The 13,768-nt window shown below is 40.9% G+C and overlaps 1 protein-coding gene across 2 annotated transcripts in view; it reads right to left on the bottom strand.

Moving 5' to 3' along the window:
• The window catches only part of NTRK2 (neurotrophic receptor tyrosine kinase 2), a 271,563-nt gene that overhangs the window by 56,191 nt on the left and 201,604 nt on the right, over positions 1-13,768 (bottom strand). For both annotated transcript variants that reach the window (XM_030566647.1, XM_030566648.1), the window contains exons 13-14: positions 11,621-11,751; positions 4,121-4,293 (exon numbers count right to left, since the gene is read on the bottom strand). In XM_030566647.1, coding sequence (XP_030422507.1) covers positions 4,121-4,293; positions 11,621-11,751 — 304 coding nt within the window. The remainder of the gene's footprint in view (positions 1-4,120; positions 4,294-11,620; positions 11,752-13,768) is intronic.

Here is a 13,768-nt window from a genome sequence, read left to right as displayed (position 1 = left end):
CAAAACCAGATTGCAGGAATTACAAAACAACATCTAATCAGAAAATACATAAACAAATAAATAAATATTTCAAATGATGATTAATAAGCATCTACAATTCCAGCTTGTTTTAATGTTGAAATTTTATAAAAAGGCAGTCAAGACTGGAATCATTTGCAGAGTGGAGGCGGCATCAATGTCTCAAAAGAAGAGGTTATAGACAGGGTGGGGATAGGCAATGAAGGGCCATAAAAGTGAAGAAAGTAGCTTGCATATCTCCCCCAGAGAAAAAAATCTGCTTTATAGTTCATATAGCCAAAGTCTCTAACTGTGGAACAAAAGGCTCTTGGGTTACTTACACACTGGGGAAACCCTGTCAGATTTACTAGGGCTATCCCAACAGGGAAATGTGGGCAAGCTCCTGTGGGGGAAGGAGGTAGGATGGTAACATAGGATCTGGAACTGGGAGGGTTGGAAGGCCTAATCGGACACCCTCAACCCTCTGGTGGAACCAGGTGCTGGAAACCATCAGGAAGACTTTACAGAATTTGCTGTCCCCTATGCAAATGTTTTCATTTAAGAGCAAATTCTGTCCTTGTTTATTATTATGTGGGGCAGCATGTACTAGTGCATACAGTACATGCACAAGGCCAACAGGTTCTTGGGCTGGCCCGTGAGTTATCTACAAAGTGTTTTGGCAGCAACTATTAATTTATGATAGCAGCTCTACCTAGTACAGAGTTGATTTCAATGTTTGATACCCAGATGCACATCACCACACATCTTTATAAATCTGCACACTGTGAGTCAAGTCAAATCAAGAACTAGCAATATTACTGTACCATAGTAAATCATTAGTATTGTCTAATGCTTCCTTTGTGACAACACACAGGATTTGGCAATTGGCCCCTAATGGAACAGTCCTTATTCATAATTTTATTGCAATAGATAAAGGGTAAAATTTGAAAAAGCACTAAAGTGACTTATGGGACTGATTTACAAAGGTATTTAGGTGCCTACAGATGCAGGCAGGCACCAAGTGGGATTTTCAAAAGCGTCTGTGTGCACCATTAGGAGCTTATCTGAATCTTTAGGCACCTAAATACCTTTGAAAATCTTGTCCTTGTGGGACAAGTCGAATTAAACTTAATGGCCTAAGTCACTTTTGAAAATGGAACCTAAGATCCTGAGTCACTTAGAGAGAGACCTGGGTGCTTTGATTGATCACATGATGACTATGAGTCACCATGTGATCCTAAAATGCACCAGGCAAGGCATTTCCAGTAGAGATACAGAGGTATTAATGCCATGATGCAAGGCATTGGTAAGACCTCCTCTGGAATACGGTGTACAATTCTGGTCACCCATTTTCAAGAAAGATTCATTTAAACGATCACAGGTGCAGGGAAGAGCTTCTACGATGATCAGGAAAATGGAGGGCCTATCTTATGAGAGGAGACAGGAAGAGCTTGGCTTGTTTAGTCTAACAAAACAAAGGCTGAGAAGGGATAGGACTACTCTCTATAAATACATTTGGGGTGGGAGTGGGGGATAAACACCAGGAAGGGTGAAGAGCTATTTAATCTAAAGGTCAATGTTGGCACAAGAACAAATGGGTATAAACTGGGCATGAAAAAATTCAGACTGGAAACTAGAAGAAGGTTTTTAACCATCAGAGGAGTGAAGTTCTGGAACAGTCTCCCAGTAGGAGTTGTCAGGGCAAACAACTTAATTACTTTTAATAGAGAGGTGGACAAATTTATGAGTGGAATTGTAGGATGGGGTTGCTTGTGATGGCAGGTAGCAGGGCTCAACAGCCCTAGGGCTCCCTTCCCAATTATTTCTTTCTTCCTAAAAGCTCATGTTTCATGGCTTCAGCTGGTCACCTGACAGGATCAGGAAGGGATTTCATCATTTCATTCCCCCTCCCCAAAGTATTCTGATATGTTTGGGTTGTTGTTGTTTATCTCCTTCCTCTGAAGCATCAGAGATGGCCACATCTGGAGATGGAACACTGGATCGGGAGGGCCAGTCCTTTGAGGCAGCACATAGCATTCTCTCACTCAGGTGTTTGGTTGCCTGGTTCCTGCACACATACTCAGCGTCTAACTGATTGCTATATGTGGTGTTGGGAAGGAATTTTCTTCCAGGTCAGACTGGCAGTGATCTTGAGGGTTTTCACCTTCCTCTGCAGCATGGAGTGTGGGTCACTTGCCGGTATTAGCTGGGTATATTAATCAATTCCCTCATTGTAGAGGCCATGGGCATTGTTGCACCTCAGTCATACCTATTTTCTGCCTGTGGCACATAATAATTTAGTCTCCTGGTGGTCCCTTATTGCCTTAAACTCTATAATTCTATATAACTGAAACACAAAATATGCTGTCTTATTTCCCCCCCACACCCCCAACACTGGGTTAAGAATCAAGGGCAACAAAGAGCAACAGAATGACCTTTTCCAATTTTGAAAAACTTCATCAAGCTTAGAGTGACCTTGCCAGTTAGGATGAGATTCTTGTTTCTTAAAAGGACATACATATCTCATTGTGCAATATAGTTGCTGTTTATAAAATGGTAGATATGCAGATAGTAGCAGCAGAATACAAAGTATGGTACTAAAATCATGTAAATATTAAAAATGTTTATTATACTCTTCAAAATAAAACAGTTTGTTTATTGTAACTGAGTTTCACATTCTCAGTACTACCATCCTCTCCAAGGGCCCAATTTAAACAGATGCAATGGCACTGAAGTCTTTAGGTCTATATTTGAGTCATAACATCTATCCAGGAACACAAACATAAATAATAAATTCCAGGGATAGGCTAAATGTGTGGATTTAGTTCTGGATTAGATTTAAACTGGGGTTTGAGGTTTGCATTTGAGTTTAAATCAAGGATAATCTTTAAGGTTTGATTTCTGATTCAACAGCACCAAATTTTCGTGAGCTGTTCTCATGAGATTTCAGGCCCAAGAGGTAGAAATTTCATGGAAAAAAAGCTGTTGCAAATGTCTATTATCTTGTAACATTTCATCTACATCCCTCATGGAAATCTCTAATAACCAAGAAACAAACCCAAATCCAATTCCTGGACCTAATCTGAAATAGAACATAAAAATAGCTGTGGATTTGGGAATAAATCTTTCCTCTCTTGAAATTCTTGTAATTTTTTTCCATCTCAGATGTGGATCTGAGATTTCAGTTTTGGCTCATCTTTTATAAATTAAGCAATTACATTATGTGATTCACAAGTACAGTAAAGCGTGATTTTTTTTTAAAATGTACTGACTGTGTTTTGCTCCTTACATCTTTTATGCTCCAATACGAGAGATTTATTTCTGGAGTTTCATGTATTCTTTCTGTTGTTATTGCATTTTCCTTTCTCCTTTGCTTGCCCCACCTAGAGTATTCCTTTGCAGAAAAAAAGCTTGTTCAAATGCATTTCTGCAGCAAAAGAAGCTGTGAGAAATGCTGTCAAAAATACTGTACGTTTCAATACTGTTAAGTTTACAATAGAGATTGAAAAGGGGATGGGCTGCAAAACATAGATCTGGATCCAAACTCCCCCAAAGTTCAGGAGTGTTTCCATCCAGGGTTTTCATTTAGGCCCAGCACAGAGAGAAATATGAAATACAGGATAAGTTGGATTTTGCCAAACTTCATTAGTCAAGCTTTGGATTTGAAAAACTAAAGATGATTCGAAATCAGATCCCATTTTAGCCAAGGTCTCAAAATTTTATAAACAAACACCATCTGCAGAATTAGTCGTGGAAAACTATGGCCAAGGAAACAGGGAACTGGGATACAATCCATGTGGTATAATGTAAAAAATGTAAGGAAATGATTTAAAGATACTTCTAAATAGGCAAAACATGTAATGAGGCAAGACACAAAATCACAAAACATGAACTAACTGGGTGTTTATCAGGTTTTCATTCTTAGGGTATGTCTACATTGCAAAGAAAACATGGCACTGAGAGCCTGTGTCAACTGACTTAAGCTCGCAGGGCTAAAAATATTAGTGCAGGTGTTCTCGCTTGGGCTGGAGCCCTGGCTCTGAGACACTTTCCGTCTCCCTAGGTTTCAGAAACACTGCCCCCAATATCACCTATGCAGGATGATACACCTTCATGAATTTACCTGAGAAATTTATTCAGATCTCCGTGCTTCATGTACTCAAAAACCATGATGAGTGGATCACCTTCCACACACACGCCATAAAACTTCACAATATGCTCATGCTGTAGGTTAGTCAGCAATTCTGCCTCTCGGTGGAAGTCTTTCCGAGCATTATCACTGGCATCTTTTAGTGTCTGGAGAAGAAATGGAAAGGGATATGTAAAACATAAAGAGTGGTGGGGGTGGGGGTGGGGAGATGAGGGTGCAGTACTATGTCAGGGACAGAGAAAATACATTTTTGGCGTGACTGGTTATAAATATCAGATCTAGATCCAAGTAAAGTACAGACCTGTGATTTTACAGTATTTCCTCCGCTATATTTCATCACAAATTTATTATTACAGTAGAACAGAGTTATGAACACTAGAGTTATGAACTGACTAGTCAACCACTCACCTAATTTGGAACCGGAAGTACATAATCAGGAAGAAGCAAAGACCAAAAAAAGAAAGCAAATATAGTACAGTACTGTGTTAAACATAAACTACTAAAAAATAAAGGGAAAGTTTTAAAAAAACATGATTTGACAAGTTAAGGAAACTGCTTCTGTGCTTGTTTCATTTAAATTAAGATCGCTAAAAGCAGCATTTTTCTTCTGCATAGTAAAGTTTCAAAGCTATATTAAGTCAATGTTCAGTTGTAAAATTTTGAAACCATTGTGTTTTGTTCAGAGTTACGAACATTTCAGAGTTATGAACAATCTCCATTCCCAAGATGTTGGTAACTCTGAGGTTCTATTGTATTAATTTTTTCTGTTGCAGTAACTTGTAGAAGCCCCAGTCATGGCCCAGGACCCCATTGCTAGGAGCAGGACGAACACTGAACAAAAACACAGTTCCTGCCACGCAGAGCTTAGAATAGACAAAGGGCCTGAGTTTCTTTTGCTTTACACTAGTGTAAAACCCCACTCTTGAATTGGAGCCTGTGAGTATTGTAAGTTCTCTGAAGTAAGGACTGGTCCCTCTAAAATACTTAGCAGAATTGTAGGTTTTTTAATTAATTGTTTTATTGATGTTATTGCTGTTTGGCATCAAAATTGAGTTAAGCATTTTGCAGACTTATAGGTGGTCATCTCTCTGCACAACAGCTTACAAACTAAGGCCCCAATCAAAGACTCACTTTGAGTTCAATGGATCTACTCGCATGCTTAAAGTTAAGCAGAGGTCAAATGTATTTCACTTAAAAAGAAATGAAATGATACTATAATAAGGACCAGATGGAGGGGCGATGTGGGATGGAAAGAGGAAGGCTGGACAGCAGCCTGAAGGTTCTACAAAGTTGCCCCTCATTCTTCCCCATAAATCCCAGAATCTGCAGATTTTGGAGACCACTTCCCTATCTCCTCTATGACCTCACAAACATTTCTTACCTGAGAGGAGCATTTCTGAACCTCATTGTTTTTTCTGAGACAAGTGTCCCTCTCCCACAGGGATTACCAGAAGAGGGTGATGTCACAGTTTCAAGGTAACTGCACCTGTATTTCCCCCTCTGTGATCCCTCAAATGCACCCATTTAAAGGTTTCTGACTCCCCGTCACCACTTCTCTTCAGTGGAGCCCCGCATCTCACTCCCTTCTGACTAGAATTTTTAAGACTGCACAGCTCCCTGATCTACCTTGTGATAGCCCCAGCAAGCCAATCTGCCTAAAAGACCAGCACTTGTGCTTTGCTTTCTCTTCAAAAAGCTATGCACTATGTACTGCCAGAAATTACAGATCACCACATAGATCTTCCTCAGCAAGCACATTTGTTCTTAAAGTGAAAGCATTACTGGGAAAGCATATCAGAACAATCAAAAAATTAATGAATATTAAAAAGTTTCAAGTATCAGAGGGGTAACCGTGTTAGTCTGGATCTGTAAGAGCAGCAAAGAGTCCTGTGGCATCTTATAGACTAACAGACATTTTGGAGCATGAGCTTTCGTGGGTGAATACCCACTTCGTCGGATGTTTAGCACAGATCACTCTAAATGCAGCATAGAGCTCTGGTAGGGTGCTAGTCATTCAAACCTCATAATGGGGCTTTCCCTGTGGTTACAAGTTCATATCAGTCTTTAGATCAGGAACACAGAAATGAAGGCCCCAAGTCAGTTTAAGATAAGGCTATTTATCCAAAAGTCTTTTCTTTACCTGTTAGTCTCTGGAGAATCCACTTTGAACCTTTCTGGAGGTGTAATAACCTGAGTGATTTGCCTTAATCATCCCCTGCTGTTTTCACTAATGGAAGAGCTGTGCTAATGCCCCCCTCATGGAATGTATACAATCCCTGGCTCACAGTGATACATAAGCCATTCATTTACATTTAAGACAATATTGTCTCCCAAAGATATTGCAGGTAGTTGCCCTGTCACAAGTGCAATATGGATTTTAGCTGCTGCTACTTACCCATTATTCAACATCATTATATGGAGCTAAGTCATCTAACAGCAACATAAACTCAGGTTCCATCTATCGACACAGAACAGCCATGTTATGGGACCAAGTTATAACACATTATTAGATTGTTCAGGACTTTAGAGTAGTACAGGAACCGAGCTAAGATCCAGTCTATAGCAAATAATGGAATTACAGGGGACATCTGCATCACAATGTGGTTTCCTGTGATGATTTTACCTGTAATGTAGTTGGGCGCTCATTCAACCAATTGTCAATATAACAGCTCTAGAAAAATAGTTCATTGTAAAAACAATTTTTTAAAACAAAGCAATTATGAGGACTACTTTAAAAAATAAAATTTGGGGGAAATATGTGCTTCCCCATCACACATTTTCTCAGGAAGATTGTAAAAATGCTGACAGCTTTGTTGTATCAAGATGGCATATTGTGTGTTTCAGAAACTAATTTTTTATCTCCGAGAAGCAGCAAAATTATCCTATGATGGAGCAGTTGCTATAGCAACTACACATTTTCCATCAACCAGCAGAATGAATAATGGCCTAAAACCTGGGTAGACTGTTGAGAGTTTCTGCTACCATGGGGGTTGCCTGAACTTCTCCCCAACTTGCACCTCATGTTTCCCCCCATGTAGCACGCACAATAACTTTACTGCATTAGACAGAGCTGACACTTGTGCGTGGAGATACTGGTGCTGAGCAAAAATTAATAAGCAAACAGAATTTACATACAAATAACACAGAATACTGCATTTGGCTTGTTCTCACTCTAGCAGGGAAACAGGAGAGTCTTAAAGAAATTGAGACAAAGATGTATTCATTATTAGTGACAAAGGGGCCAAATCTCTGCAAGCAAAACTTCCCCTGAAATGGGGATCTTTCCCCACAGACAGCAGAGCTGCTCCATGGCTGTTGCAAAAGCCCCACCTCCACTTCACCCTGAATTGTCACAGATAAGAGTCTGTTCAGTCATGGATCCACTGGCCACACTTTTCCCTTCCCCTAGTCCATCCCAAGCCCTCATTCATGAAACAATTTGGAAATTGCCCTTCTGGGTCTGTGCTCCATGATGCACGGTGCAGAACCTATTACAAGGACTTCTGGTATCCTCTTCGACCGTGCATAACTATGCAGTGGAGCTGTAATGTATGCCCACAAAAGCAGAGGGAACAGGTGTTACCCATAAGCCATGACTGGAGAGTTTGGCTACCATTATAATTCTTACTATTAATGTTATTAATAACAAAATTCTATAGATATGTTTCCTTCACAGCACACTGAGCTTTCACCATTAGATTCTTATCACTCTTAACTGGGTTCACCGTCCCTCCCCATGCCATGCAACAAGCTAAGTTGTGTATTTACTACAAAGTCTGGCTTGATTTAAAAACCTCTCTGAACTAGGTAGATCTGATAAGCTGAAAATCCTCACTTTTTGTGTGTGTTGTGTTTGTGGTTCTGTGTATTGTACAGGCAGAATTTCTCTAACTGGAACAGAAATCTACAAGCAAATTGCCAACTATATGATTCAATCCTGATATCAAAAATAGTAGGCACGTGTGTCATAAAATCAGCTACTCCACTTACACAGCTGACCCTCTATAAGGCTATATTTACAGTACAGGCGAGGGGCGTGATTCCCCAGCTCGTGTACACATACTTGTGCTAGCTTGTATAAATAACAGGATAGCCACAGTAGTGGCAGCAGAGGCAGGGCTTAGCCATTCCAAATACAAACCTACCTGAGTCTTAATGAGAGCGCACAAGGACATGCACACAAACAGAGGAATCACATCACTAGCTCATAGCCTAAAATATATGTGAGGTGCATCTGAGTTTCTGAGATCAGGATCAAGACTTAAACATCCAGCTGCACAAAATAATATGAGGCATGTGTGCCCATTCCACCCCCATGGGTTCAGGAGGACCAGGAAGCAGCTGCAGACTTGTGCTCCACAGGAATTCCCTCTAGTGGGGGTCAAGTGAATCTAGTGTGGTCAACAGATTCCAAGACTATGCCCATGGATCTGTTCCTGTGACAGTGACTTATGGAGGGTACTGCAACCCTAAGTCTGCAGTAGCGGTTTGGAGTGGCAACACGGCATAGACGGGGCATGTGACTATTCCTCCATCCACACACCAAGCCCTTTGGAACTGCCTTGCAGCAAATGGCCCACCCATGTACAGAGGGCACATACAAGGCTTATGCACCATTTACAGTTCACTTAAGTCTTCTGTGCACAGGATCTGGCACACAGAAAGAGTTCCTGCACACAGTGCACTGTCCAAAAAACCTAGAGGTCAAAATATATGAAACCTAACTGGCTCAAAATATAGTATTATTTTCAATGGAAGAAGCACAGATATTTGGATGTGTATATGATTTTATCTACAACTAGGTTTTTCTGAATCTCTTAGCTCTGAAATCATTTGCTGAATCAATATAAAATTTTAAAATATCTGTCCACCCAAAAGGAAAGTGCTATATTTTGAGTCAGGCCCAATTCCTTCTATAAGGCACAATACCTGCTATTTCTTAACATGCAAGCACAATGCTGTTACGGTTGCCCAGCAACCAGCAGAAGGCATGTCAAAGATCCAGAGGAGCCTCCAATGAATGAAAAGAAGCTCTGACAACAATTTCACATAAGTGAGAAGATGCTCACTCCTGGGCCAACTTGCTCAGCTTCTTTGCTGCCTAAATCCTCCAGAGATAGACATTTTTGTCACCAAATAGACACTTCAATTATGATGGTAGAAGCTTTTTCACAGGAACATTTTTAGTTTGTTCTCAGTCCCAAGGGGGTTTTCCTAGGTTTACTGGTGTGAAATCCTTCTAAATTATTCACAACTCTGAAAGGTAGAAATACCTTAATTGTACTTTGAACCTTGCCTCAAGATACATTTCCCTTGGAGCCCAATCCTGCTCCCACTTAAATCAATAGGAGTTTTACCAGTGACTTCAGTGGGAGCCGGACCTTGTTCTATCATATGTACAGAAGTAAAGTGGTCACCCTAATAGGAACACAGGAATTGCCCTTCTGGGTGAAAACTTTGGACCCCCTAGTCCAACATTCTCTTTGACAGCAGGCAGTTTTGGATAATTCAGATAAAGGAGTAAGAACCCCGAAATGGGCAGTTAGGGAATAGCCTGCCCCCAAAAGGAGATTTCTTCCTAATAGTTCAGTTTGAAGGTAGCTTATGACATGGATCATGAGGCTTAGATTCTTTCCTTGGTTATCAGTCAGATGGCTAATAAGCACTACCCTAAGTATAGATTGGGATGAGGCTTGTACCAGTCCTGGTGCTGTGAACTGACAGAATCGTGTCTGTTAATCCCTGGAGACACCTGTCCCTCAAAGCCATTGTGAGCTGCAGTGAGAAACAGCAACAAAGAAGAGAGTGGGCAGGTAGCATCTAAACAGCACCTGAAGTGACTCCCTTTTGGGCTCCATTTGTTCAGGACTGACAAAGGGAGTAAGAGAATGGAAAGGTGCTGATTATGTCACTGCACTGCTAAGTGAGGGAAAAGAGAGGAAGTGTAGATTTATTAATCAATTGGTCAGAAAACAATCTCATCTCTTCCACAAAACAATGAATGAAAAATGCTATATAAAAGCTATGCATTGTTGTTATTATTCACTTATCCAAAGGTTGTAATCTTTAACTCCTCACTTCCTCCCTGACTCTGCTATATCCTTTCAGGGCTACATTTTTCTTTTTTCCCATCAATTTTATTAAACTACTGCAAAGAGCTGCAAGCTTCCATAGACCCCTGAGCTTGGCAAACTCAGAGAACATTTGCAAGAAATTATTCGTTTGACAAATCTAGCCTCCTTTCCTGCTCCCACATTGCAAGTTACTCAAATCTATTTGTTGTTTATATTTACATGAAGATGATCTGCTGGGATGTTTTACTCTATGGATGAATCATTAATATTCAAAATTTGCACATAATTGTTTCGTTGTGAATGTCAGATGGGTCACATGGTATTGTTTCTGTTCCCTAACTCGGGGCTCAGTTCTGCAAAAACGTATGTTAATGAATAGTCCCAATGACTTTAATGGGGCTTTTACTTTTCACATTCAGACCTTTGTGCATATTGGTAGGACAAAGGTGGGGGGTGGGAGGAGAGGACCTGCCTTTTTCACAAGATGCCTCCAGCAGACTCCAAAATGTGGAGTGGAAATTAGTGAGGATTAGTTAACTATGTTTTCTACTCTACATCCACAGCTGGGCTTGGGAACCACCCTCACGAACTCCACTGCTTGACAGGAGAGTGCCTGTGGAGTAGCCTAGCTACTGCACAGATGCCCCAAAATCAGTGGGGATGTTCCCTTGTTTCCTTCTGGGGCACGAGTGGAGTTCGGTCCTTTCTGTGATGCTGATAAACTCTTCCTCCCCTCTAAGGGGAGAATAATTCCAGATACCAGCAGCTTCATAGTTATTGGTATTTTCTCCTTAGTTTTCCTCCTCCCACGGGTTTTCGTTCGGAAGGACAGAATGGAGTCCTATAACTAAGAATTACCCTTCCAGCATTGAAATGCAGTCACTTCTGCATTTCAACACAGCAGCAGCTTAAGATCACACCACAATTTTACCCAAAAGCTTAGGCCAGGAAATGATATTGTAAAATGTTGGCAGCTGACTAAGAACCACATGAACCTTTGTGAATAGTTCTTTATTGACTAGCAGTTACATGTGTAACCTAGTCATGTAGCTGGTTATAGTTTAGGGTTTTTTTAGACATATGAACATGAGCCCCCATGTATTTTTAATGACACTTCTGCCATTATTTTTCACTTCTTGTATTTCAGATAAACCACAAAAGATTTTGCCCCATTGTGACACTTCCCTCCCCCTTTTCTTTATGAAACTCAGTTCTCATTTTATAACCCACAGCAAGATCAAATATCATATTCTCTTGACACTCCATCAGCCTCGTGAGCCCTTGCACATATATCACAGGAGTTACACTGGGCTTAGTGAACAGGCAAACAGATCATTTACAAATAAAACAGCATTAGTTGAAACCATGAATTAACAATGGAAATCCTAGACTCTCTTACCTTCACTGCCACCAAGATCTTGTCCTGTTCTGGAGAAAGGTTATAGCACTCGGCCAAAAAGACTTTCCCAAAGGCTCCTTCACCCAGCTCTCTTTTTAGAACAATATTGTGTCGTTTGATGTGCTGAACAACTGTAAAGTGAACATAAAACGCATGTTAGAAGTGAATCTGGGGGAAAGGGTGGGAGGGTGCCCAGACACATATGTACACTATGGAGGGTGAGGGTTTTCCATTACAGTACTGTGCATGTAGTGGAAAGAATGCCATAGATGTCATTAGAGTTCTGTCATTAGCCAGATCACTGTAAGAAGTGTGTGTTAATATAGTTATAGAGAGGGCACCGTTTATTTGCTTTACAAGACATGGCACTGAGACTCTGGCAGTCATCAGGAGAGGGTTTATCATCAATAGACTTGGATGACTTCTCTGAATATGAGAGTGAATATTGCTTTCCTGCAAGCAAAAACAAAGGAAAAAAAAGGCAGGAAGTAGACCAAGCTTCTCTCATACCACTTCCATTTTTATTTCTCTAACAGCAGCTGATCCTTTTCATTGAGCTCCAAAGAAAAATTTGGGGAGGAGGGAGAGGGAGGAAACAAAATAAAACATTCACATAATCCAAGAAGATAAAGTATGCCCTCTTTTAATTAAATCCAATCTACTCCATGGCTCTCTGCTTATCGCTTGTTCATCTTAAATTAAACTGCCACTTGCTCTGTCTGTTTCATGCTACAGCTGGATAAGGAAGATATTTCATTCTCACAAATATGATTTACACTGTTGCTCGAAGGTAAAAGAAAAAAATAACACAAGATGGACCAAGGTTTTAGTCAATGTTGCTGACAGAACCTTTCAAATATCTGCTGAAAGAACTCACTACTAATGGACCAATTCATAAAGCCCTTAAGCATAATTTTTACTCTATCCTTTTGAACACAAAACTTTAATTAAAGGAATTAATATTTAAAAATACTGAACCAAATTTACGGGTATACTCTGGCAACTTTGCACTGTGCTAGCTACATAAAGCAGCTGAAAGCCCAATTTAACTGGTCAATTAAGTTGCGTTTCCAGCTGCTTTGTGTCGCTGGAGTGGCACAAAGCAGACAAAGTGTACTAGTGAATTTGCCCCATTTATTTGGTTTCACAGACTTTGAAATTCACCCCTCTGTGGACAGCCAACACAAAGCCTATGCACCACTTCAGTCCTAATTAAGACCTGAAATGTAAATGGGACCTAAGTGGTGCATTGGCCTCTTGCAGTCTGTTTGCACAGGGGTGAATCTCACCTAAACTGTATATGTAATTGCACCCAGTTTGTTGAATCAATACACAGGGAAGTTACAGTGAGCTTTGGATAATTTAAGTTTACAGAACAATGTCTGACCCAGTGCCCACCCATTCAGATGTTATATAATGGGAGCAAAGTTCTTTAGAAAACAGCCTATTTACACAGCCATAGGCAGCTCGGGGATGTGCTCCAATGGATACTAGTGAAAAAACCCACATGCCCCTGTTCTTCCTCAGTGTTAGGACACAAGGAGAAAGCAGCCACAGCGTGAGGGGAAATGGACATATATGCCACACACAGCAGATGCTAACCCCTGCATACTGCATACAAATATTGTAGTCAGATTTCAATTTGATGCTGAAATAATCCAGCATAGAGCCCCATGGCCACCTGTGCCTCCTCCATGGCTCATCTGCCAGAGACAAGAGCAAGCCTGTGAAGAGTGTCTCCATGAGTGCTGGCTGCAACTCAGTAGGAAGCAAGAGAAGGAGTTCACAGTGTGGAAAAGAGCCCATGTTACAAGCCAGGATTCTCATGCCTAGCACTTCAAAAGTCCCAACTCCCCACATATAAGGCAAGAAATGCAGGGAACTCATGGCTTCTGCCCTACCACCAACAGGATCCTACAAGTCAGTGGTGCCCAACCTTTTCTGCCTGAGCACCAAATATGTTATTTCATAAAGGTCAGGGGGCCCCAATTAAGATTTTAGGACATACTGTCTAGCGTGCTCCACTCCACTTGTGATGCAAAAGGAAGAGAAGCCACTTACAAGTCCCCTGATGGGGATTCCCTCAGTATGGGGGAGACCCCAGTAGGCACAGTTTGACTCTTTCACCTCCCTTCTGACAGCCCCTAG

This window comes from Gopherus evgoodei, chromosome 6 (genome assembly GCF_007399415.2).
Source record: "Gopherus evgoodei ecotype Sinaloan lineage chromosome 6, rGopEvg1_v1.p, whole genome shotgun sequence".
Classification (NCBI taxonomy): domain Eukaryota; kingdom Metazoa; phylum Chordata; order Testudines; family Testudinidae; genus Gopherus; species Gopherus evgoodei.
Note: the sequence above shows the minus strand (reverse complement) of the source record. Positions and strands in the feature narration are given on the sequence as shown.